Source organism: Hipposideros armiger, unplaced genomic scaffold, assembly GCF_001890085.2.
Source record: "Hipposideros armiger isolate ML-2016 unplaced genomic scaffold, ASM189008v1 scaffold_743, whole genome shotgun sequence".
Lineage (NCBI taxonomy): Eukaryota > Metazoa > Chordata > Mammalia > Chiroptera > Hipposideridae > Hipposideros > Hipposideros armiger.
The window spans coordinates 752,998-780,874 of NW_017732093.1; the positions used below are offsets into that span (position 1 = coordinate 752,998).

Consider the following 27,877-nt stretch of genomic DNA (forward strand, 5'->3'; position numbering starts at 1 on the left):
GTATTTAAATATAGGCACACACACGAGACAATGTTTTGGCTAAAATCCATGCCATTTATTTAGTCAACAAACAACTGAGTATCTTCTATGTTTCAGGCCGTGTCCTTGGCACTGGGAATGGATAAACCCTGGCCCTCAAGAAGCTCACAGTCTAGTGGGGAGAAAAGGTACATACACAAATAAATATAGAGTATGCAAAGGGACCACTGTGGGAGGCAAAGGACAGAGGAATCCGATTCTACTGGTAATGTCCATAGGAAAGGAAGACCTGATTAATGGGCATTTTTTGTGAAGAACACATAAGGCAATGTTTCTCCAAGTGTGGCTGGTGAATTACCTACATTTGAATCACATGCAGCACATATTACAATGCAGATTCCCAGCACTTTCTGCAAAGATTGTGATTCAGTAGGCTGGGGTTTGGGACTTGGGCACCTGCATTTTGAAGTGCTAAAGGTAATTCTACTGCAGCTTATTAAAGTTTGATAACCTGTGAGATAAGGTTTGATCTTTCAACTGGAATGAAGAATGACCTGGACATCTGTAAATGCTAATTTGTGTTGGTCTTTAATGAGAGGCAGGGGAAGTAGAGAAGAGGAAGGGAGTTGACATTTGTTAAGCTCTCCTGTAGGTTATATATAAGTTAATTCTCACAATAATCCTATGAGGTAGATATTATTATTATTATTATTCCTATTTTACAGATGAAGAAACATAATTAGAGTTTAATTTGTACACTATTATAGAGCTAATGAATTGCAACTCTGACATCTGAACCCAGGTCCATTTATCTAAAGCCTGTCCACTTTCTATATCACCAGCCTGCACCAGGGGACAGATTTACTGATGTTACAATTTTCATTCAGTTCTTTGCCAGATCTTGCTAGGTAAATATAAAGAACAACCAGATGGAGCTTTGATTATGACCAATGCAACTGTTTGTGGGTACATCCTTCTTTGGCAAGTAGGGATTTAGGGCAAAGCTGGGAGGAATGATCAAATAAGCAGCCAGTGCTTATTTCTTTTCCCATCATTTTCTCACCCTCTGGTGGAGGTCTTATGAAAATGTACTATGGCTAAGAACTGGGTCCATTTGGAGGAAAAAGCAAACATAAGTGGATACTCATGAAAGCAACTCCACCTGGTGCTAAAGATTCCTGGGACTCAAAATATCCAGACTCAAGTTTCTCAAAAAATGAACTGTCAGGAAAGGCAGGTCCAGAATTTGCATTAGGAAACAACTCAACCTTTAGAGAAATTGTGAAAGGCTAGCAGCTTTTCCAGGTTAAACAAACACTGCCAGTCTCCTTCTATACACAGACTCAGAAGCACAACAAAATAGACACAGCTCAGAAAATAATTGGGAAGTCCAAGTCCATTTAAAGAGCCTGGGGACAGGCCCGACTATAATGAAGAAAACACATACACAATTGTAAGTACTGGTTACATTTCCACTCACCATATTCAGTGTCATACAACCCGATATCAGGCAGGAGCAGCAGACAAAGTGGAGCATGTTAGAGCAAGAAAAGGAAAGGCAGCTGGTGACAATAATGGGAGGTGGGGCCTCAGGTTCAGAAGTCTGGTGTGTAACTACCACCCTCTTCTATCACTGAGCGCGGAGCCATAACAGTGATACTATAAACCAAATGTGAGTTTCCTGTGCTGGAGACCTCCTTTCTTATTTTTTGTGTTTCACGCAACTACCGAGTCCAAAGATGACTTTTGATTAAATCAGCCTGTAATACTGACAGTATGGACAGCACATAGCTTAGACTTCACTGTTTAATGTAACAAACATAGTAAGCCAGACTTAATTTTATTGCTATATTTTCTCTACACCTAATCTGGGAACATTTTCTTCCACCCATTTTTTCATATAATACTGGCACAGCTTAGAGTTGTTTTTTTTTTATAAAGCAAAACACAAAAACATGCATTATCTGGATCGATCATCTCCTTACAAAAAAGTTGGTTTATTCACACTGCATTGATTCGCCCCCTTCAAATACAAGATAGCTTCTAAAGGGCAGAGTTAAGAGCAGCAGGTACCATGAACTATGGTTTAAAAATACACAGGCACTATACCTGTGTGTTTAACTATAGCTGGAATCTACTAATACTTCAAACCAGCTACACTAAAGGCAACTCTGGGGGCATCTAGATGAACTCTTAATCCTGATGGCGATATCTGGTTGTCTAAACAGGATATTTGGGTTATGCATTTGGCCAAAAACTGGCACATGGGCAGAGTATGCAAAGCCTACATCTAACTATAGCGGGTCTTCAAGCTTATTATCCTGTCACAGTTTATAAAGATGAAGTACTCATCGTTTGGGAGCTGTGCAGTCAAAATGGCCAGAATGCAAATGCACTTGTAACAAAATGTTACACTGTGTAAAATCAAGTTCACCATCCTGCAGATCCTTGGCTGTCTGGTTATGACCTCAAACACTTAAAAAGGAAATCTCAGGTATACTGAGAGATAATTATCAGAATGTTTAGGTACCTTTGTTTCTGGATATCAAAAATAGGGCTCATCTTCATGATTACTTCTTGCATAAGCAACACTGGGCTCATTGTCGATGCTAAGGTCCTGAGAGTTCAAGGGGGTAGGTGGGCTCTAGACTATCCAGGGCTGAGCAGGCTCTGTAAGGAGCCAACTTTTACAGCCCTAAGTCTTATCCTGGTTCTGGACACATTTCAGTTCTGCTCCAAGTCCACTTTGCTCCAATTCAGCGATGACAGACATATATTTGAACTCATTTGGTCTGAAGTTAAAGGTTTCCACTAATCCGTAGGTCTCCTTCCGATTGGTGGCATAGAAGAGCTGAACTTGGTTAGCAATGCACTGTGCCTCAGCAACTTTCTGTAAGGCAAAGAAAACAGTGAGGTCCCTCCCTGAACAGGACCACAAAGCTCTGTGTCACTGCTTCAGAAAGCCTCCCTGACTTCCAAGTCTGAGGTGCCCCTTCTCTGTGTACCCAAATTACCTCATGCTTACCTCTATTGTAGTATTTATCATACTGTATTATATTTGTCCTTTTTTTTTTTTAACTTTTTTTTTGTCTGGCTTCCCTAGTAAGAATTCCCCAAAGTATGTGCTTGTTTGACATCCCTGCACACAGTGACATCTAGTGAATGTTTGCTGAATAAATTAATGCATATTTTCAAAGTTTCCCTCTTCACTCAGTTCTTTTATAGCAGTTAAGTATTTCAAGGGGATGGAAAAGAACAATAGTTGCCCAGCTCCAAGAACTAGTTTGTGAGTACTAAGTTCTTGATTAACTTGAATAAAAACTGTTCCTGATACCACCTCAGTCAGAAAACTAGTGCCAAAGCCAGCTGTGATAATTTTCCAGTTTGTCCACAAATTCTGACACTCCTCCCTTTGATAGAGCCTCATTTCCCTTTCTTCGAGTGTAGGCTGTACTTACTGACTTGCTTCTAACAAAAGGACTAACGTGGAATGACAGAGAATGAATGACATCTGTATTAAGCCAAAAAAGACACAGCTTCTGTCTTGCTATCTCTCTTGAATCACTTGCTCTGGGGAAAGGCAGTTGCTACTTCAGGAGGACACTCAAGTAGCAAGGACATCTGAGTGGCAAGGAAATGAGGCCTCCTGTCCACAGCCAAGCGAGTGGGGTCAGAGAGGATCCTCAAGCCCAATCAACCTTCAGATGACTGTAGGCCTAGCCAACATCTTGACAGCAACTTCATGAGACTGAGCCAGAACCACCCAGCTATGCTGCTTCTGAATTCCTGACCCACAGAAATTGTGAGGTAATACATGTTTGTTTTAAGCCACTGAGTTTTGGAGTAATTTGCTATGCAGCCATTTATAACTAATCTACCAGCAAAGCCCCAGGGAAGAGAAGGGGCCACCTTCTCTAAAGCTCAGAGGCAGGGAAATGGTGACCAGACCACTCTACGTAACAGAAGTGGAGTCAGGACACAGGCTATGCTCTTGAAAACTTACAAAAGAATTACTTCAAACAACTCTTACTTTTGTTTCTTATACATTCTCCAGTTGTAGCTAGTCAGAGGCACTTATTATTCATTATCACTGTGTCCATATGGCCAAAACGCAACCCCAAAAGATAATGGAAAATTCCCACTAAAGCTGACTGTCAAAAGTGTGCTATGTCTAGCTACAGAATGATGAAGATGGGTTTATAAATACCCTAGACTGCTTTATCTCCATTCCTTCCTGTGGGGCTTTCAGGTCATTTTCGCACAAGCAGGCACTAATCTCTGAGACTGAATCTTTAATCAAAAGCTTTTTTCCAAAACACTGGCTATTTCAAATTAATAGAATTTCAGAGCTGGAATGGGCCTCAGAGATCACCCAGTCCTCATTTAATAAGCCAGGAAATCAAAGCAGATGAGGTCTAGGGATGGGCCCAAGGTCATGTGGCTAGTAAGTGGCAGAGCCAGGACCAGACCTCTGTACTACCAGGCTGGTACTCTCACCCCGATACTGTTTCTGGTGGGGCAAGATAATTAAGATTGATCAAGGTCAATAACTCTACTTCATCAATTTCACCTTTCTTATACTCAAACAGGCCTCAAGAGCAAAATGTTTCTGAAGTACGAGCACTGCCATAATCTGAGGCAGGTACCACCATTCTCTGCACCCCTGAACTGCAGGGCCTCTGACAATCAACTTTTATTTGAGGTTTACTATGCTGGAGGTGGGGTAACCTCAGCTGTGTCCACTCTAGAATAAGGCTGTTCCAACTGCAGAGTCCTAGGGGCTCTGTGGAGGTACCTCAGGTCGTTTCACTTCTGTTTCAGCTGTTATATCTTGGGGTTTTACGGAATAAGATTTTGTTTGGATAAAAGGTTCCTCCCACTAGGTCAAAGACCACTAATATGGTGGGTAGGGAGCTAAGACAGGGAGCAATGTGCATGTGTCTCTCAACGAGGGTTATGGAAAGCACCCCCCTTCTTATTCACCCCCTGCCTTTTGTTCTCTTAACTCTCAACATGAAGCAGTTGTTGCCTCACTTTCCAATACCTAAGAAGATAAACATATTAACACCCTGTGTTGCTCAATAAGGAAGTATATTAACAAGCCTGATTTCTCCTTCTCTTTTAGTCTTTATAGCTATGATCAAGTTACCAAGTCCTGCCCATTTTACTCCCTATATATTGGGTTGTCGGAAAAGCCATGACGCATTTTTGCAATGAAAATCATAGAAAAAAATACATCATGACTTTCCCGACAACCCAATACTTCTGGGGTCATTCTCTCTCCTCCATTCCTACTACCACTGCTCTGGTTCAGGTCTTCACCAACTCTTGCCCAGACTATTGAAACTACCTTCTAAATGATCACAATGACCAGGCTAGAACTAAAAAGTATTTAGGAAATAAATAATTAAGGTTAATGGTCTTGGAATCCAACTCTTTATGGGTCACTCGCTGTTCAAAACCCTTTAATGGCTCTTTCGTGCCTTCAGGATACAGCCAAACCTCTAAACACAAGCCACCAAACCTCCTTTTTTATATACCAGTGATCCCAAGCTGGCTGTAATACGCCAAGTCATTTTATGCCTCCTGGCATTTACTTATGTTATCTGCTCTGTCTGAAACATTCCCCTCCTCGTTCCACCTTTGTTTACCTGGCTAAACTCTGGCTTATCTTTGAAGGTTCAGCCCAAGTGTCTTCTTCCTTCTGGGTCAAGGAACCCCACCACCCAAAATGCTGTACATGCCTCCATCGTAGCACTTATTGCATTTCAGTGAAATCATCTATTGACACAGATATGGAACCAGGTAAGGCTTTTTAATATTCTGCTTAAACTTGCAGCATTAAAGTTAATTAGCTAAGCAGAAACCTCTAGTTTCCACGTATTTCTATTCATTCGCTTTACTGTATTTGGAAAACTATGCCTAAAGTACAAACTCATGCATGAGTATGCAGATCATATATTCGTACTAAATTTTTAGGTTTCCCATCTCTGAATCATGTACCTGTACAATAACTTCTAACATGTCTAGTTCTGTACAGCAGCTCCTAGAATAACGTCATTTTGTTCAATGTCGATTCTTTAAAATGTCAAGGAGATGCTGCAGGTCTTTAACTGTTGTTTAAATCATTAGCCTATGGTAAAATTGGTTTTGTTATCCGTTGTTTTTCCACAGTCCCAAGAACCTATCAATGATATTAAGTGAGGATTTACTGTACTTCACTGGCAACTCAGTCAAATTGATTTGTCTGAAATGCTGTTGAATGTTATAAGGCTAGGAAGCAAATTTTAATGATGATGGGAACTGTGCAGCAGTTTGAGACCACCAGAGTGAGGTGGTAAAAATGCCAAAGCAGAAAGGGCCTTTTTGATCGCTAGAGTTCACTTTTAATGTGGTTAGAGACTGTGCTTTGCTGAAGACCAGAAAATAAAGTACAATCTCTATGTCACTCACTCCTGTGGTCTTAAATCTTAAACCTTGTCATTATTGGTAACTATATCCCCTCTAAATCTCAATGTGAAACATCTATACTTCGTCTACTATTTCCTATCTTTGAAGTTCACCCCCAATTTCAAAAATCCTTTAACTCCACTAGGACTCCTAATTCTTACTGTTTCTAACCTCCTGTATGTTTTCACTTCCCACTTTATCCAGTTTGCATTCCATGGTCAATTATAATCACTCCTTTGCATTCATTTACCTTTAACTTCCGGGTTCCTATCTTACTTCATTATACCATTTGGCTAAATCATAACCCTAGTTACATCCACCTCTCAGCCCTCTCTTCTGTGCCTGTACCCGCACAGCCATTCTGTCTTCCATTTTCCTAGACCACGGGTTGGCATACACTTTCTGCAAAGTGACAGTGAATATTTTAGGCTCTTTGTTGCAACTGCTCAACTCTGTTGTAGAGCTAAAGCAACCATAAATAATATGTAAAAGATAACCATGGCTGTGTTCCTATAAAACTTTATTTACAGGCACAGAAATCTGAATTTCATATACTTTTTTTTTTTGAATTTCATATACTTTTCACAGGTCATGAAATATTCTTCTTCTTAATGGTTCCCCCTTCCCCAATCATTTAAAAATGTAGGACACATTCTTAACTCATGGGCCTTCTAAAAACAGACTGTGGATTGGATTTGGCCCACAGGCTGTAGTTCGCTGACTCCTGTCCTAGACAACAATTTCACACTTCCTCTTTTCCACTCAAATATCCAACGTCCATGCTCTCATCCTCACTCTCCGCTAATGACCTTTCCTTCTTTTCACTAAGCAATCTGGAGAGAACAACTATAAGCTACTACCACCTCTATCCATTTAACTGTATTTGTGTCCTTATATCCTGGCTTATCTCCTGTTATATTTCTGGCAAAAATCAACCCCTTATTCCCAGACTTACCCACTCAAAAATATCACTTCAACGATTCTCCCTTATTTCTCCACATTATCAATATTTTCCCTCTACTGGATCTTTACATCAGCATACAAATATAATGTTATTTCTCCCATATTTAAAACAAAACACAGTCTTGTTCCCACTTCTCCCCCTCCAGCTAATGCCCCATTCTCTCCTTCCCTTCCCAGAAACACCCCTTGAAAGACTTGTTTACGCTCACTCTTTCTAATTTCTCTTACCATTCTCTCTTAAATGCACTCCGATCATACTTTTATCCTACTGCTCCTTTGAGACTTCCCTCATAAAGGTCCCCCATGACTTCCATGTTGTGAAATGTAGTAAATTCTCAATCCTCATCTCATTCTTTCTGCCAGCGAGTGAGATTTGGCCAGTTGAGCACTTCTTATTCCTTGAAACATTTTATCTTAGCTCCCAGGGCATTCTACCATCTTAGTTTTCCTCGCACCTCACTGATTTGTTCCTTTTAAATCTTCTTTGCTGATGCTTCCTCATCTCCACAGGGTTCAGTTCTTAGACCTCTTCTCTTTTCTATCTTCATTTACTTCATTGGTGATTTCATTCAGTCTCATAGCTTTAAATAACAATCTATATGCTGACAACTCCCACATTTATATCTCCAGCCTGGATCTCTCCTCTGAACTCCAGGCTCATCTCTCTAACTGCTTACTACTTGGATAACTAACAGGCATCTCAGGTTCAACATGTCCACAGCTGAGCTCCTGATCTTCCTTCCAAATCTTTTCCTCCTGCAATCTTAGCTGTCTTAGTTAATGACAACTCCATTCCTCTGGATAGGAATTTTGGGTAACTTCCAATTGAGTGTGATGGGTAGAAGGGAAAATAGAGGAAATGGGACTAAACAGTTTCAGGAATAACAGGCAGGGAAGCAGAGTCCCAACTGAGTCCAAAACTTGGGACTTACTGCTACTGTGAGATATTAGCCAAGTGCCATCACTTTTTCCTTCCCTGTATGCAGCTGGTAAAAGAGAGAGGAAAAATAAATGGGTGTTGTAATAAAGAATCTCAGAGAAAAGAGGCACAAAAGTGCCCAGTATCTTGAGGACATCCTGAACTTAAACTCCGCCAGATAAATGACACTGAAACGAGCAAGGCCTAGACAAACAGATTGTACAGTAATCATAAAACTGCTCCTGGCTCTGGATATGCCGAGAGAATGAACACAACGGATATTATTACCTGTGGGCACATGGTTGATGTTTTATCCTAGGAAATGGGAAAAGGAGCAAGGGAAATCACTGTGTATGAGGGTGTTGTACATGTGAATAGTGTGGAGGAAGATGAAAGACTGAGAACTATTCTAGACTTTGACCTCTTCCCTACACTTAAGAAGCCACCTACTGTCCACAGTCTCTTATCTGAACCCCTAGGGCTACATGTGTTTAAGTCAGAATTTTTAGATGTTTTAAAGGTAATAGGGGCAGATATTGTTTTCAGAGCATGTGGACTTCAAAACTGTGAATAAGTGACTGAGGATCTGTATTAACTTCAACTTGGAAGAGCTTGAACAAGACAAAATTATTGTCAACTTTAAGAAACAAACAAATACATGTAGATTTCTGGAATTTTACCTCTCATGAGTTTGGCCAAAGAATAACACCTTCAGGGCTACTAGGTAAATTCAATGAGGTGTAAGTTGATCCTTACCAGAAATGTGGAATCCATTTCTGCTGTCATCAGCACTATGCCCTTTTCTTCCTTCAGTTCAGGGTAGTGATATAATATCAACTGGCTGGCTGCAGCTTCCCCTCGGGTCTGTAAGGAGGAACACTTATCAAGGCTCAATAAGGTACCACCACAACAAAACTGCAATTTCAGAGCAATAGAGAATCTGGAGGAAACTGTGGCTCTTATCATCCCCTTGGGGGGCTAGCGGGTCGGAGGACTGGTATGTGGGGGGATGGTCAGGCCTGCCAAGGCACAGTGAAAGTGACAGTTTGCACAGTGTTATTTGTGTCTTCAATTGAAAAAGGTTTGGCTCTTTTCCCAGAAAATGTTTACAGTAGGCAGTGAATCCTTCATCATAGCCATATATTTAAAAACAAAACAGCACAAGCAGCTACCAAATCAAGTTCTAAAGAAAGCAATATGCCTGTGTAATTGCCACTTTTATGGACTAGTGCATTTCACAGTTGAAATCTACTCCCCTTGGCTGGCTCTGAAGACTGAGCTCTTTTAAGCTGTAGCAAACAGCTGGAGAGTTTGCACATGGGCCAGATTTGTAATGTGCAGTTTTAAAATACAATCTGGGTGGGGAATAGGGGGAAAAGAAGAATGAGAACATCATAACTTCATGAAGAATGGACACAGCAGTGGTTACTAGATCTCAATTCAGACTAGGACACAGGCTGGGTTCAAAGCTAAAGCCCTCAAATAGTGTAGGAGGAAACAACTATACTTGTACATTTGAAGAAGATCGCTGGGTTACAGCTCTAAAATTTCAGGAAGAGGCCTTTTAATTATCAACACCTAACTATTGGGTTGTCGGGAGAGTCATGACGTATTTTTCTATGTTTTTCAATGCAAAAATGCATCATGACTTTCCCGATGACCCAATATTACTAGGGTACTCTTAATAGTTCAGCTTCTCAGTTTTCCCAAATTATGTCTACTATACTGATCATTTTGATCATAATTATGTTTCTGGATAGCTTTCTTATACTTGTATGTGAGCGTCATGAGGGCAGGGACTTTGTCTTACAGGTATCTAGGTCTAGCATAGTTTCCAACATAACAGCATAATGGTTAAGTTTATAGACTTTGGAGTCAATCAAACCCAGCTCTACCAGTGTGAACTAACTTCTCTGAGACCACTTTCTTCTCTATAAATACAAATAACAATAATAACTGTCTCATGGGATATTTGTAAGGATCAAATGACAATATATATAAAACATCTGGCACACAGTATATCAAATGTTGGTTGTTATAGTATGTGCCCCATAAATGATTGTTAGATGAATGATAAAATAACAAAGTGAAAGCTGCCCCCTCATTCTGTTTTGCACTCCCTTTACTCCAACTTCAAAGCCATTATTATACATGCTAGTTTTTGCCAGATTTGGCCTCTAAATACAGAAAGTCAATCTTAGTTATGATCTGATGTAAAATACTTTCATTTTAAAAGCTTCAAATGCTTTGGATTAAACTTCTTAATCTAATATTTGGGACTAAAACAAAGAAAAAGGAAGAGAGAAGGAAACAAAACAATATTTGTGGAATGGAAACTATGCATGCAGCACCTTGAGAAGCACTGACTTGATTAATAAAATGTATATAAGACATGGAGCCTACCTTAAAGTTAAAAAGATAACCATTATAACTCACTCATGTCTGTTAAGTGAGGCATATGTAGTAAATGTTACAGAAGTCTGGGGAAGAGACAGGAGAGAGCCCAAAGTAGTCAGAGAACATATTTGGGGGTCTTTTCCAATTTCTAGGTATTGAATAGGGCCTAGAAAGCTAGCCCAATATACCAGTGACAATTCACCAGTGCCACAGCAAACACTGCTGGGAGTTAGTAGACATTTTATGTCCTCAAGCCTCAGCAAGGGCTCACAGTCCCACAACGGGGCAGGCCTCTTTCCTTTAGGGAATGAACACAAGCCACCTACCTGAATATTTATAAGTGCAGTGAAGTGGAGTTCAGTACCTGACCACTGTCCTACAAAGAACTCATAGCCTTCCCTTCTTGGTAATGCACACAGAAACTGTGGGAAACACATACACAAGGAGGTAGATGAATAAATAAAATCATTGGCTCTATGTCCAACTACCTGCATCATTTACTCAATTTCTTCAATGTTTGGTTTAAAACATTTTTTTAAATCAGGAGATTCATACATGATAATAAACACACATATACTTCCCAACCCACCAAAGAAAGCATTAAATATCCAATTGAAGCCCTTTCTATAACCCATTCCAATCCCATTCCAGAGTAACATCTATCCTGTATTTGCTGTCTGTCATTCCCTTTCAGATTTTTATACTTTTAATGTGCATGTGTGTATCCATAAATAAGAAACAGTACTATTTGCATGTTTTAAAATGTAAATCTTATCAAACTATACGTATACTTTTGCAACTTGCTTTCTTCACTTCACATGATACTTCTGAGATTTATCGATGTTGATAAATATAACTCTGATTCATTAATTTTCATGGTTATATGGAATTCTCTGGGAAATTTACCACAGTTTATTCTTCTATTGATGAACATTTGGGTCTTTTTCAATTTTTAAACCTCCTAATGTTGCTGAATTAACTTTTGTTCCAATTATTGTAATCACTTTGTACTTTATCATCTGAGGCTGATACTGGAGCTCTAAACACTAAGAAATGATTAGTTTTATGCTTGAGATGTTTAGAATTGGGGATGAATGGTGAAGAGAATGATGCTAGAACATAACAAAATATAATCAGTCCAATATGCAATAGTCATGGAATTGTCTCCATAATTGCCAGCCACTCAGGCTCAGTTTTAACTATTAAGTGAGATAACCTCAGTGCCTATTTAGTATAATAGCTGGCCCCTTGTTAGGGGGAAAAAATTGTTTTAGAGCTTTACTGAGGTATACTTGAAGTATAGTAAGTTCCACATATTTAAAGTGTAAAATTAGATGAGTTTTGATATATGTACACTGTGAAACCATTACCACAATCAACATAATATCTTCTCCAAAAGTTTCTCCAAAAAGTCCCTTTGTAATTCATACTTCCCTCTCCCTAAGCAACCACTGATTTGGTTTCTGTCACTACTGGTCAGTCTGCATTTTCTAGAATTCTGTATAAACAGAACCACAGAAACTGTACTTTCTTTTGGTTTGGCTTCTTTCACTCGGCATAACTGTTTCGTGATCCATCCATGTTGTTCATTCCTTTGTACCGCTATTATTCCATCGTACATGTGTACACACACTTTTTTTATTCATTCATCTGTGGTAGATTTGGATATTTTTAGTATTTGGTTATTACAAATAAAGCTGCCATGATCACGTGTGGACAAGTTGTATGGACATACGCTTTCAGTTCTCCTGGGAAAACATCTAGGAGTAGGATGGCTGGGTAGAATGGCAGGTATTATGCTCAACTTTTAAAAAAAGTGCCAGACTGTTTTCTAAAGTGGTTGGCCCATTTCACATTCTTACCGGCAGTATATGAGCGTTCCAGTTGCTCCATATACTCACCAAAACTTGGTATGGTCAGTCTTTTTTTTTTTTTTAAGATTTTATTGGGGAATTGAGAGAGGGAATGGCGTTGGGGAATCGGGGAAGGGGAACTGAGAAGTTGCTGTCCTTTTTGTTCTTCAGTCTAGTTGTGGAGGACATTGCTTCACTGGCCCATTGTTAGTATTATCATTGCACGCTTCCCGAGTGAGGCAGATCAGTCGCCGGGCATTGGACGGCTGCTCACGCTGGCTGCTGGCCACTCACGGTAGCTCACTGTAGCCCCACTGCAGCCTACGCTGTCGCCAGCGACACAGCAGACCAGCTCCAGGTCAAGCTGTTGTTCACCATCTTTTTTTTTTAAACCCAGGCAGCCTGATGCTAGGGGTCCTTATTCTTTTTTTAAAGGTTTTACTGGGGAATTGGGGAGGGGGAACAGACAAGCCGCCGTCTTTCCACTCCTCAGACTAGCCGTGGAGGACGTCGCCCCATGGGCCCATGTTGGCATCATCATTGTGCTCCACCCGGGCGAAGCAGTTGGTTGCTGGCCACCAGACGGCCACCCACGGCAGCTCACCTCAGCTGCTAGCCACTCACACCGGCTGCCAGCCACTCACGATAGCTCACGGCAGCCCACTGTAGCCTATGCCATCGCCAGCGACCCACGGCAGCCCAGCTCCAGGTTGAACTGTTGTTCACCATCCTAGCTGCAGAGGGCCCAGTGTCACGGGCCCTCATATGTGGGATCCGAACCGGGGCCCTGCTGCCCAGAGCTGGCTTCCCAAGGCAACTCCCAACCAACGTGCCACTCGGCCGGCCCTGTTGTTTACCATCTTAGCTGTAGAGGGTGCAGCATCACTGGCCCATGTGGGAATCGAACTGGCGGCCCTTTTGCTCAGAGCTCGCGCTCTTAAGCTAACTCTTAACCAACTGAGCCACTCGGCTGGCCCTCAGCTTGTTAACTTCTTTTAAAAAGAAGTCTATTGGGGGCCGGCTGAGTGGCGCTGAGTGGCGCGATGGTTAAGAATTGGCTTGTGACACCAGAGGGCCCCGGTTCGGATCCCACATATGAGGGCCGGTGGCACTGCCCTCTACAGCTAAGATGCTGAACAACAGCTCAACCTGGAGATGGGCTGCCGTGGGTCGCCGGCGATGGCGTAGGCTGCAGCCCCTGCTGCAGTGGGTTGCCATGGGCTACCGTGTATAGCCAGCCCTGAGAGCGGCCAGCAGCGGCAGTGAGCGGCCGTCCAGAAGCCGGAGACTGATCTGCCTCGCCCAGGAAGAGCGCAATGATGGTGCCAACTTGGGCCAGTGAAGCAACGTCTTCCACAACTAGACTGAAGAACAAAACGACAGTAACTTGTCTGTTCCCCTTCCCCCAATTCCCCAGCACTGTTCCCATCCCCCCAATTCCCTAGTTAAAAAAAGAAGTCTATTGGAATTTTCACTGAAATTATATTCTAGAGATCAATTTGGGTAGAAATGACAAGAATATGGAGTAATCCAATCCATGAGCACACTATAACTCTCCATTTACTTAGATGATGTTTTTAATTTTCTCTCAGCAATATTTGGAAAATTTTTTTGAGAATCCTAGAAATTATTACTGACACCAAGTCAGCCGGTCCACGCCATCTATTCCCTTTCCCTTAGGTCTTCTGGTAGCTCATTACTTCAACAACAATCTCATAACTCCTCTTAGGCACATATAATCAGGATAACATGGCCAAAACTGAAGACTGCCAGTAAAATAGACACTTAAAGGAGGTTGAAAATATTAAGGTCTCAGGTGCTGCATCCAACATTCACTTATACTGACAGATTGAGATCCAGATCAGGAAGGGCTGAAATGTATCTAAAAAGCCAGAGGCTTATTGGGCCAAACTCACATGATTTCATAAGGCTGAAAATCTCACTTATCAACACAATCAACATATGAGCATCTTTGTTAAATTAACAGAGCACTGTAACAAGATAGTATGGAGCATAAAGAGATTGGTTAGAAAACATCTGTGTTTGGCAAAATTCATAAGCAATCTTCATATATTCACCAGAAACTTACTGTTGGACAGGTCTGAGCCCGGTTCCAGATCAAATCAAACTTCTTTTCCTGTAGGTTAGAAAAGAATCAAATTCACAAACAAGAAAACATAAAAGGCCACAATCACATTTAAATTCACCAAGGCCAGACTCTAGTACTAAAATGCAACTACAACAATCTCTTAAGTTCCATCATTTACAAATCCCTCTTATGACAGGGAAGGAAAACCAGATGGGTGCTTTGTTGTTCAGTGTCAGAACTGTGGGTGAACAGTGTATACTCCAAATGCTCCAAACTCTCCAAGGGACTCTGCCAAGTTTCAGAGACATAGGTCACTAAGTCTGTCTGAGGGAGGGCTAAAAAGGCCTGTTCAAACAATGAGCCAGCATTAGAGATCTAAGATATCATGAAAAGTGCAGATCCTTTGGCTGTTGAACTTATGAAGGGCAAGGATATACGAGGTCGGACAATTAAATTCGCCAACTCATCCTAGAAAAAGTGCTACATACCTCATTGCTGAATATCATGACGGTCACCTTCACAGTACTCCCCCGGGAAGCTATGAACCAACACCAGCATCTAGTCCACCCTTCAAAGCAATTTTGGAACTTTTTTTCTGGAATGGGCAGCAGAGCTGTTGTTGTATTACCCTTGATGTCCTGAATGTCATCAAAATGTCTTCCTTTCAATATTTCCTTTATCTTCGGGTAAAGATAGAAGTCATTGGGGGCCAGATCAGGTGAGTAGGGAGGGTATTCCAATACAGTTATTTGTTTACTGGCTAAAAACTCCCTCACAGACAGTGCCATGTGAACTGGTGCATTGTTGTAATGCAAGCGCCATGAATTGTTGGTGAAAAGTTCAGGTCATCTAACTTTTTTACACAGCCTTTTCAGCACTTCCAAATAATAAACTTGGTTAACTGTTTCCCAGTTGGTACAAATTCATAATGAATAATCCCTCTGATATCAAAAAAAGTTAGCAACATCGTTGCAACAAGTTCTCAAACTTCATTGTCCAACCTCGTATATGTATAAGAGATAGAAAAAAAATAGCAATACTTTCACAGCAACCAAAAGGCCTAGCTTTATTTTTCTTTCTATAAGTTTCCTCCTTAATCTTACACTTATACATGTAAGCTCAGTAGATATTTATGTGCTTGATATAAACTTAACCTAAGCTACTTCCCTCTTCAGGGAAGAAGAATAATTAAAGAACTAGCTAATAACCCAGTATATCAAATGTTTTCTTATGGTATAAGTCAGCAGAAGGACATTAAACAAGAAGAAGCCAGCAGCACCCCTTCCCAGTTTCAGATCTGAATGGTCAAGCAGTGGCCGGTGACTATCTCTAAGACAGCAATTTCAAGGAGAAACAAAACAAAACAAGAACATACCACTTGCTAAGGGGAAATGCCAGAAAAAGAACAGGAGGAAGCCCCAAGTCAGTTCAGGTACAGGTCACTTATAAACAAGAAGGAAAGAAAGCTATGCTAGAGGCCCTGTGTCAACGTCCAACGGCTTGGAAAACACCAAAAAGAAATAAAAGACTTGGAAATTGGAAGCTTGGAAATTGCTCAGCAACATGAACCTACACCATGCTCCCTTGTCAGAGACTTGACTCAAAGAGACATTTCTAACCCAGAAAGAGGGAAAACAAGAGCCATAAATATACCATATGGAGCTTCCAATCTTTGGTGCTCAGGGCGTAATAAAAACCCTTAGAGCTATAAATGCAAGTTCTCAAGAGGCAATAAACATAGGAAAAGTAAAGGCAACTGCCTGCTAAGGTTAGAGACCTGACCCTCATGCTATAACACTCTCATTTTCCCCTCCAAACTACTTACAGGAATAACTGCGTAGACTGTATCTTTTGCTGCAAAATACTGCTGCCAAATCTGCAGAAAAAGAGAGTATTCTGTGACATGTGGGTAATCTTTTCAACCTGCGTCAAGAAACAGTGACAGCTTTCATTGCTCAGAGTAATATGCTATTTGATAACAGGGAGGAAAGCCCAATGTAATGCTTTTATTACTAGGACATGATTACAAAAAAGATTTAATACCACTTACTCTTCCAGATGATTAAACTGTAACTCTTAATAACAAATTCTTGTCAGAGAGATGGATTCTATGACCGTGTTAATCATTTCTCTCGAGATGTGCCTTATATGTAAGAGACAAGCTCTTTCCCCCCATCTTCTCTCTCCCCTCCCCAAACCAAAACTCCTAGCCAACTGTGGGCCTTCTCAGAGGGCAGGACACCAGCCATTCAGAACCCAGGGTCTAGAGTCAGACCGGATGCAAATCATCTGCCTACTATGCTACTTTGGACAAATTACTGAGAAATCACTAAATAATATCAATACAACCATCAATAAAATAGCAATAATATCAATCTCACAGGACTGTTGTGAAGGCTGGATGAAATAACGTAAGTTTGTGCTTAGCACAACAGAATTACAATGCAAACCAGAGCCAAGGAGCTCCGAGGGCAACAAAGAGGCCCTTAAACTCAGTTAGGGAAGGAGTGCCAAAGGAGGGGACACTTGAGGTGTATCTTAAAAAATGATCAGGAGTTAGCCAGGTGAACAGGGAGGCTGGGAAAATAAAGGTAGGATAGAAGAGACACATTCTAAGCAGAGAATGACAGCATTAGCAAAAGCATACAAATAGGGGAAAGGCATCATAGCCAAGGTGACACTAGTGAGCTGGTGCTGAAGAATGGGGTCACCCTCTGTTAGAGTTGCTCTGTTTTGTTAACATTTCCATTAAAATGGGGAGCCCCAAATGACGATACTAGTCAAAGTGTGATCTAACCAACAGAGCACAGAAGGACTATTACTTCCTAGGACTTGGGGAAATTACTCTTTCAAGCCTAAGGTTGCTTTGCTTTTTTTTTTTTCCCATGTCAAAACACTGTCTTCTCATTTTAAGGATAGACTATCCTGCTTATTTTTATTTAATTTATATTAATAGTTTATGAAACAACACTGAAATATATGAGCCTGTTAGATGTTTCCTAACATGACTGACCTTGGTTACTCAAAATTATTTTAACAAACACAAATTTGCATCTATTAATAAAATTATAGGTCTAAATGATATTTGTCATATGATCAGGACTCCTGTGCCTGGCTTCTCTTTTCCCGAAAGGACATGCTTGGTGTCTACTTTCCATTGGCACTTCTTCCCGAAGGCAGTTTAAGGTCTCCTTGAGACTTTGCATACGCCTCTATTAACCCTGTGTCTGTCCTTCCATAAGGTTAAAACTCCTTGAGACAAGGAGATTCTTTTATTTTCATGTCTGGCACACAGGCTAGCGTTTAATAGGTAGTCAATAAAAGCTGGCTGACATGAATGATATTAGCACTCAAAAGAAAACCATGGCAATTAGCACAACTTCCCAGAAGGATGCAGTCAAACAGACATGGGTTTGAGTCCTAGCTCTACCACTGACTGAGTTACTTAATCTCTTTAAGTTAGTTTCCTCAGCAGTGAATTGGGAATAATACAACCTACTTTACAAAGTGGTTACGAGAATTTAATGAAAGTATATATGAAGCACTAAATACAGTACCTGACACATAGCATGCTGCTTTTGTTATCATTTTGATTCTCTTAATATTCCTAAAATATAATTCATGAATCTATAAGGAACACCAATAGCTCATTAAAGTCTAACTAGAAAAAAGAATCACAGACACGAAAATTTCAATAGCAATGCAAATCAAAATATATGGAATGACCAAACAGGCAGGATAGATCAAGACTGCTTTGAAGGAAGGTGTCCAGGAAGCTTCCTACAGAAGCTTCTATAATAATGGAGGACTCTGAATGCCAAGGAAAGGAATATGGGAAGTCACTGAACATATGCAATCAGGTTACGAAAATATTTATTTTTATTCATTTATTTAAAACACATTATAGCACTTACTCTGCCAGGCACTTTTCTAAGTGCTTAATTCCCCAAATAACTCTAGGAGTTAAGTACTATTATTTTCTCCACTTTACAGATAGGGAAACTAAGGACTAGAGAGGTTAACTATTATAACTTATCAAAGTCATCCAGCTAGTAAGTGGCAGAGCTAGGACTTAAAAAAGTCCTCAGTTCTAGAGTCTGTGTTTTCACTAATACATTATGCTTCTCCATAATGAAAGCAGAACTGGTACGGATGTGATAGGGGAAGTGGGAGTGTGAGAGATGAGAGCAGGCAAACCTATTTAGAAAAGTAGTACAGTAATCCAGGTAATGAGTACTGATGATTTTAAATAAGATGGGGCAACAGGAATGAAAAAGGAAGGGGAAATGTGAGTTGATGAGACACAGGACTGAGACCGAGAAAGACAAGTTTTCTTACGCCACTATTTTCATGTAATTCATCACTTTTGTTATCTATGACCACCTTTCATTTTGGCTAGAAAGCGGTGTCAGGAGATGTATGCTCCTTTCTACTTTCAGATTTGGTTCACAGAGCACACATTTTCATAAAGCATGCCAACCCATTTTCATTCACTACCTGTTTTATTTCTTCAGCAGTTTTGTCTTTCACCATCTCGATGTTAAAGATTGAACTGAGAGTCTGAAAGAGAAACATAAAGGCAATTAACACCCACAACTTAAAAACTAAACAGCTTCACTCTATGTGTAAGCTTGTAGGAGGCAGACCTTCCCATAGTGAAGCAGATCTTCACTAAATAGAAAACGAGTATGAGAAAACCTGCATGCTCAGAGAAGTGAGCCCCCAAGCCCAGGCAGGTTGGTGCAGTTCTATTCCCAGGAGTATCTACAGGTACTTCCCAAATGCTTCACCCCCACAGTGAGCGCTGTGGCACTGTGCACCTGGTAAGAGGAGAAAGTTTGGTTATCTTTAATTTAACTGCTATTCTGCCAGGAGTGGCTCTATTTGCAAAGTAAATGACAGAGTAAACATGTTTTTATTTGACTTTTTAAAAATTAACTCCTATAGAAAGGAAAGATATCAGTATATTTCCTTCATATTTCTGCTAGCACCCCAGAACCCATACTATGCCAAAGGTCACATCAAGGACACAAAAATTCATAGAAATACTTTTCATCTCCACTGTTGGTAAGTGACAAGATCACTGAACCACAGTAAATGTGTTCCAATCTGCAGCCTCTTGCTATGGATGTTCCAAGTGGCTTCAGACTTGGATATTTAATTAGAAACCTACCTTGTCCTTAGTGAATCCTCTGCTCATAGGGTGTTTTCCCAAGGTGTCTGTCTGAAATACATAATAGACAGGATATTACTCTATACTTCACCCAGAGGAAAAAGATCACCAAGATAGGTCCGGTGTCCAATATCTCATTCAGTACTTTTGCACCTGAGGATTCACTTCTCTCCACTCTATATAGTAACTACACACACTGTCCTAAGAGTTACTGTTTGTGAGACAACTTTTCTTTGGCTAAGCTTCTGAGATACAGAAATGAGAAAGGATTCCTTTGTTAATAAGCAACATCTACTAATACTGAGAGTCCATTCTATACCTGTCACAATGGATATGAGGGACTCCTTCTCAGAACGAGGGCTGCTTGGATTTCCTGTGCTCTGCCTTTTGCTCTGCTCCACAGTGAGCCACAGAGGAGATGAGAAATGGAAAGACGCTATTTTCCAAGGCTGTTGCTTATCTGTGTCAGCTCTTCTGATGGCAAGCATCCTCAGCAGACTTTTTTCCTAGTACTCAGTCTTAATATCCCCTCATCAAGTTAGACTCTCCCTCAAAAAAAGGCTAAAAAATGACTGAAAGTGATTATTTTTCTCTGCTAGCCCACTATCTCTGATGAAGGCCAGTCGGGAAATCCTATTTTGAGTTGTTTCTGATAGTGGGGTTTTTCTGAGTTGTCCACTCAGTTTCTCAGTTCAAGACCATACCTTTCAGAGGGTAAGAGTACATCCTACACCTGGCATTCTAAAACTGAAAAAACACTTTCTGCATAAAACCCTGCCTTTTGTTACTCTGTGCTTTAATGAATCCAAACCTTTCATAAACCCTGCCCACAGAACTTGTACCTACAAATCAGGCAAATTCAGGCAAAAGCCTGGTGTAGAAAACCCTATTGGATACAGCCTGGTCTTTTGGTTATAGCCTACGCAGTAGCAGCAACCTAATGTAGTCTTTACTTCATATGTAAACTGTTCAAAAGAGAGAATGGGTTTCATTTTCATACCACTCACCTTCAGGTGTACTGTGAAAACAAAACAAACAAAACCCTCCATTTGCACAGCTGCCTTCACCTTTGCATCACTAAGACTGATATATTCATTTTCCACAGTGTCCCTCCAATCCAGTCTTCATTTCCATTTTAACTTACAGAAATTAAAAATTTAAGCTCCAAGTATAAGCTTATTGCATCTTATCTAATCTAAGACACCACTGATCTTAAGAAGCACCATTATTTTATGTAACATAAAATGATGCCAATTAAACAATAACAATGCTGTCATATCAATTTTAAGACAATTTTGGAGATACTAAAATGTGAAGAAAAAAAAGTGGATTTTAGGACCTGTGAAATAAGGTAACTAAAATTATAACTGAAACTAATAAACACTGAATTTTTCAGAAATGCAACTATGTAACTTGAGAGAAGACTGCACATTGTGGAATCTCATGAGGGTCACTGATAATAACACTGCTAGGGTTTGGGAGTTTTTATAATTACCAGCACAACACCCCTATACCAGTCAGCATTTGCTGCTTATGTGTTCATGGTGATTTCACATATAGGTGAAAGCATCTGATGACTGCATTAGGTCTCACAGCATAGTTGTGCCCAAGAACATACATACTAAAATATATATTTTATTAAAAAAATGCTTTCCTTTACATTACAGTTGGGGTATTAAGTTGATTTTTTGCCCTGGAAACTATGTGTATAGGTAGGTTATATTGTCTACATTTCATCTCAGGGTAGAAAAGGGAGAATTCAAAAAAATTTATTATTAAAAGGGGATACCGGGTCTCATGTGATAGGGGCCAATGACTCAAAGTAAAGGCTTTGGGAATGGAGCCATTAGCCATTAGCCTTCCTCTATCTAGTTGGGAAAAAAAGACAGTAGGTAAATATTTACCTAAGAGTGGCCATAATTTAAGTGAAATCTTTACTTACTCTATATCTTATTATTAAGTTGAATTTCTAAGTCTGTTTACAGAAAGGAGCAAAGAGCTCTCCCATATAATATAGGAAGTTTATAATGCAGTAATATTTCTAAGAGCTATTATTGACTTATGACCTTGACAGTATAAATGTTTATTGTAGGAAATTACATTTGTTAAAATATTTGTAGTAGAGAGTTGTTTGTTCACATAAAGTTGTAAACTAAGTTTGTCATAGGAGGTTGAATTTGCTCCCCAACCTTGTAGTGATTAACCCATTGACTACTGCTCTTATTCTAATTAACTCAACCAGCTGTTAAAAAACTGAATGGATTCTCTTAAAACTTAGGATACCCAAAGCAAAAAATGTTACTCTCCAGGTAAACATCTCTCATTTTAAAACACAACGTAGAATCCCAATATTCCACTGTAACTACCTTATTTCAGACCCACACAGCCCACACTGGGATTACTGCACATGCTCTCTGGGTTCGGCCTCGCCTACTCCAGTTTGTCCTGTGCATCATCCTAGATGAGTATTTTTTAAATCATAGATTGTGCAATCAATTTATTGGATGGTGGCCAAAGTTTTTTAAAAGATGGAAAAATAATACATTGCATGTAGCAAAAGCATTGTTTTGTTAAAAATTTTGTTTCAGTTATAATCATATACATATTTGTGTACTGAATTACAATGCAAAATATACAGTAATACCTCGGTTTGGGAGCATAGTTAATTCTGGAAACAAACTACTTGTATTGCAAGACATCACTCGTTTACCACGTTAAAATGTATTAGAAATGTGTGCTCGTCTTGCGGGAACACTCGCAAACCAAGTTACTCGCAATGCGAGGTTTAACTGTATTTCTTATTGTGGGTCATGGTCAAAGTTTGAAAAGAACTGCATTAATTACATTAATTTTGCTAAACACAGCTTTCAACATGCTTTTCCCCAGCTTTGATTCTTATTGAAGGATAACAACAGCTATTAAGCATTTTTTTGCCCCCTGATTTCTACAGCCCACTGCCATGTATGCCTTACCTCGCACCACTTGACTACACCCCTGGAAGCAGCAATGACCCTTTCCATCCCTATCTCCACCATGACCACAGGCATTTGCCAGAAAGAGCAGGATACCATTTATGGATGGAGACTGAGCTGAATAGAGAAAGGCTATGTTGCAGTTCATCTGCTGACCCATCAATGAGCCCACTCTCAGGATAAGGTTGGAGTGTGGGGTGTAGAGCACTGGTAAACCAACAACACAAAAAGGGACAGGTATTACCTTTTGTTCCACACATTTGATAAAGTCACCTTGCCTGGAGTGCCCCACTGGCTGCTTCCGAAACTCACTGCGCTTCTCCAGTCGGGACTCAAAAGCAGCTGGGTCAGACCTGATCAAAGGTAAACCAAAAGTTAAACCTCCTGGGTCTTTTCGGATTTGGAAAGAACAAGGCATCACGTTCCACTTCCACAGAGAGGGGACACAGGTATTCACAGGCTGAAGGATTTGTCTTCAGTTAGTTAGGCCTGAGCACAGGCCTACAAATCAAGAAAGTGGAAAAATACGAGTAAATCCAGTTATTCAACTACTGTTAATCTTCAAGAGGCCTACGTAGGTAACAGTCTTCTCCTGCAAGATATCCCCTAGAGTGACACAGAGCTTGGTCCCTCAGATACTTACACTCTGGGTACCTGGAATTCAAACCCTCAAGATGGAAGGGGATTTTGAGCTCATATTGCTGTCACCACCTCAGGCAAGAATCCAATAGCATACCTACTAAGGGTCAAGCTTTTACTCGAAACCATCTAGTTCCTGGACATCTTCTCCCTCATCCCTACCCCCCAGATTAAACATCTGTTTATGCAGATGCAGGTGATTCAGAGGCTTCAGGTAGCCTATTCTGCAGGAGATTTAGCACCTGAGTATCTTTCTGACCCTCTCTAAAGAACCTGCTCCTGCGAGTGAACATCAGAACTTGTCCTTTCTGTCAAAATGGAGCTGGTCCTCAGGCCTGAAATCCAGGTTGGGGCTGCCGCCCTTGTTAAGAACTCTTCAGGCTATGTAGCCGACGATGTGATATTTGGCTCTGTACACTTTGGAGAGGTCATTATACAGGAACTTCAGCTCCGTGGCCATGAGACTTGTAGTGTCATGGGTGATACCTGCAAGATCCAAGGAATCTTGCTCACCTCTCTGCAGGAGTCCTGGCTGGTCAAGGCACTGTAGGGGGCCACTCTTCCATAAACTCCTTTCCAGGGGTGACATGAAACACCACTCTCTTCACTGCCATGTACATGAATCTATCTTCTTCTTTCCCTCTATTACAGGCCAGGTCCTCAGTGTAGTCACTCAAGGGGTCCTACCTAGTGGAGTGTGACAATTACCTGGCGAGGACTACAAGTGCCAGGACCAGGGTGAGTGCTGCCAGCGTCTACAGACACATCTAGGCCTCCCATGGTGAGTGGACAGAGTGAGGGGCAGCTTAGGTAGTGGAGTCTTGTGCCCTCCTGCCTTGGATATTTTATTATTAAAATGCTCTGAGCCTAAATCTCTCTATCTGTATCTTTCACCCCCAGGAACAAGAGAAAATGTCTAATTCCTTTTACAGTACTTGAAAATCACTATTATGTCACCTCCTAAATTTCTCTTCTCTTCAAAAATTTCTTCAGTTTTTTTGGCCCCTTTTCATATATGTGAGTTGTGAATCTTTCCTCACTGTGGACCTGCTCTCTGGACATCCTCCAGTTTGTCCACATTCTAGATTAGTGGGCCTGGAGCTAGATCAAATCCTCCCAATTCATCAGTCCAGACTGTGATACAAAACCCAGATTCTGGGCTGGAGTGGAGTCACGCAGCCTCGTCCTGCTGTTGGCTGACGCCAAACCTATTGCTGGTGTTCCAAGAGCCCAGGTTTTAGGAAGTATGCCCCAGCACTAACCATCAGGACTATAATTCCTTTAAAAACATCCCATGATATCCTACCTATTTGGTCCTGGGCCCTAAGGCCAGGCCCTGTGTTGCCTCTCTCTTCCCTTAACTTGACCAAGTTTCTACTGACCCTTTTTTGGCCCTGCTTTTCTATTTACCTTTCCATCTACCTCATTCTCATGCTCTTTTTCTTTTTATAGCCACACAAATTGTATCCATTTCCCTCCCATCTCCCCAACTCTTGTCTCACTCAGCTGCTTCTAGGACTTACCCTGTCCCCTCTCCTTTTCATTCATTCAACAAACTTTACTTGTTGTCCCTTGCTGTTGTTTATCTTGCTGTACTCTGGTGATACAAATATAAATGAAACAGAGTCCCTACCTCAAGGAACTTACTATCTAATGCAAGGGACAGACATGTAAATAAGTAAAGTGCTTAGGGTATTACGATGAAAATTTGCTCCAATATTCTCAAATGATTGAGGTGCTTTCATGCCTCTGTGCCTCTGTACCTCTGTACCTTTGCTGGTACTGCTCCCCTTACCTGGAACATCTTCCCCCAACCCCATTCCCATATTCCTTTGTGCTAGACCACGGGATGGCAAACCGCGGCTCGCGAGCGACATGCGGCTCTTTCGGTACGTTCCATCTCAAAAGTTTGCCGATCTCTGGAAGAGCCAATCCTGTCCCTCACAACAATTTAAAAATTACTCGAGAGCCATAAATATATTTTTACATAATCACCATTATGTGAATAAAATCCTTTAAAAATTTTATAAATGAAACTATGATAGTTTTATTTTCGTTCTCAATTTTACTTCAGAGCCACATGTATGTAACCAAAGAGCCGCATATGGCTCTCAAGCTGCAGTTTGCTGACCCCTGGCTGCTCTTCCGTCTCAAAAGTTTGCCAACCCCTGTGAGACCATAGTGCTCAAAGAAAGTTTTGGTAATAAAGCTAGAGAGACAAGGCTCACAGTATGAGAGCCTTGTGTGGAACACGAAGGAATATGGACACTATCCGGAGATCAGTGGAAAGCTCACACTTCGGGAGACAGCAAATATGTATAAATGTTGGTGGGAATGACCCAGTGGGGAAGGAAAGTAAAACCAGTCATTCATTTGTTCACGAGTAAGAATATAGGGGAGCTGTGAAGTATTCAGAGTATGAAGAGACAGTTCTGAGATGCCTGTTTGTGAAAGGGATCAATGAGAAAAGGCTGAAGGGGAAGGTAGATTAAGGAAAGGTCTTTAAGATGGCAATGCTTGAATACATCTGATGCTGTTGGAAGGAGAGCAAAAATATTCATTTATTTACCCCGTCATTCTTTCAAAATGAGAAGTAGCAATGACAAAGACTGGGATGGAGGGGTTTAAGACTGGAAGTGGGGAAGACTAGCTAGATCAGCAGTTCTCAACTGTGGGTCTCGACCCCTTTGGGGGCCGAACGACCCTTTCACAGGGGTCGCCTAAGACCATCGGAAAACAAAAAGATATTTACATTACGATTCATAACAGTAGCAAAATTACAGTTACAGAGTAGCAACGAAAATCATTTTATGGTTGGGGGTCACCACATCATGAGGAACTGTATTAAGGGGTCGCGGCATTAGGAAGGTTGAGAACTGCTGAGCTAGAGGATGTCAGCAAGAGCCAGGCAAAGACGATGGAGTATATTAAGGCTGTGGAAGTAGAGATGAGACGAATTCAAAGAAGTTACAGTACTCAGTGTTTGGTTTCCTTTCATAAGACAACTGCCTGCCCACCCTGCCAAACTGTCTCCCAAGCCCCCTTTAATTTTCACCTTTGACCTCCTTCAGCTCTTTCTATTTGAACTCTTCAGACCCTTCCATGGCCCCCTTACACCCACCTCAACCTCCTCTAATCTCCAGGTTCTTTCATCTGGAAGCAGAGGGGTAGTGTTAGGAACCCTGGATTCCAAGTCAGATGAATCCCAAACAGCTGTGTGACCTTGGGTTGGTCTCTTACTCTCTCTGATCCTGTTTTCCATCATAAAATGAGAGGGTTCAATGGACCATCCAACTATAACACTACTAGTCTTTGATGTCCTGCTCCCACCTCCAATCTTCTTTACAGGAAGCAGAGAAGACCAGCTAGAGGGCACTTTCCTCGCAGGAGCTTGGGAACAACAGTTCTAGGCCAGCTGACTCAATATGTGACCTTGCGAGAGTCAAGTCCCTTCTCTGGAAGGCTCCATTTTCCCCTTTCTAGAATGAGAACAGGCGTCTTGGAACCGCCTGTTTAATCAGGTCTGTCCTCATAAGAGTCTACCTCAGCGTTTTGAGAACTAAAGCACAAAGACAGGAAACTGGGGGAAGAGCCAGGGCTTTGTAGTCTCTCAGTTCTAACACCAGTTGTATGACATTAAGCAAGTGACCCTGCCTCTGAGCCTAAATAAATCATCTGTCGAGTGGGGCCAGTATGCAGTGCCCACCTCGCATGGCTGTTGTAAGCTCCGAAAGCGTCAGACACACCAAAACCGAGGGCCGCGCGCCGCCTCTCCTCCCTGCACACCCCCACCCCACCGGGGCCCGCACCTGCGCAGCTGCTGGATTTTGTCGCGGTAGCGGTCGTAGAAGGGGTTGGCCTTGAGCTCTTCCCGGACCCCGCTGCCGTCCGCACCCCCAGCGGCCCGTTCCGAGCCACAGCGCACCGGGAACACGCGCAGCTGCGCGGGTGACACGAGCCCCAGGCCCAGGCCGCGGCTGCGCACCGCGCACAGGCCCCGATAGAGGCCGGCCACCTGCAGGACGGCCACCTGCAGGACGGCGGGACTCGCGCCACCAGCAGCCGCAACCACAGCGGCCATGATACCCCCCGCCTCCTCTTCGTCCTCCAGCGCGTCGGCCTCGGCCCCCGGCCCGCGCGCCCGCTCCATCGCGCTCCGGGTCCGCCGCTCCGGCGCTCCGGCCCCGAAGTTCCGCGCGCCCGAAGTTCCGGGCTCCAGCGCAGGGCGAAGCGGGGCGGGCTGGGAGGAGGGGGGCTCAATGCTCTGGCCCTGTCTGCGCGCCACCGCCCGCCGCCCGCCGCGTCCCCGGAGCCTGCCCGGATCCACGCCCTCAGGCTCAGGACCAACAGCCTCTACCCTCCAAGTCTTCTCATGAAAGCCGCTCGGATCGTCCTCACCGAGCTTGCTCCCTTTTAAATTCTCTAGGCGCTCGCAGTAGTAGT

The 27,877-nt window shown here is 41.8% G+C and overlaps 1 protein-coding gene across 4 annotated transcripts; it reads right to left on the bottom strand.

The window, feature by feature from the left end:
• Window positions 1-29: 29 nt before the first annotated feature.
• ATPAF1 (ATP synthase mitochondrial F1 complex assembly factor 1) lies at window positions 30-27,677 on the bottom strand. Of its 4 annotated transcripts, XR_002122296.1 has the most exons (10): window positions 27,244-27,672; window positions 23,040-23,148; window positions 19,824-19,874; window positions 19,148-19,210; window positions 16,476-16,526; window positions 14,651-14,698; window positions 11,035-11,130; window positions 9,068-9,175; window positions 1,460-2,869; window positions 30-151 (listed from the first exon to the last, which is right to left on the bottom strand). XR_002122296.1 is itself a non-coding variant. In XM_019628007.1 (9 exons), the coding sequence occupies exons 1-9, from the start codon at window positions 27,582-27,584 to the stop codon at window positions 2,675-2,677; spliced, it is 1,062 nt and encodes a 353-aa protein (XP_019483552.1). In that variant the 5' UTR covers window positions 27,585-27,672; the 3' UTR covers window positions 30-2,674. The 4 variants fall into 4 exon arrangements, 3 of the variants coding, with proteins under 3 accessions (XP_019483552.1, XP_019483553.1, XP_019483554.1); XM_019628007.1 differs by having other exon boundaries at window positions 30-2,869; XM_019628008.1 differs by lacking the exon at window positions 11,035-11,130 and having other exon boundaries at window positions 30-2,869; window positions 27,244-27,677.
• Between the last annotated feature and the right edge of the window lie 200 nt (window positions 27,678-27,877).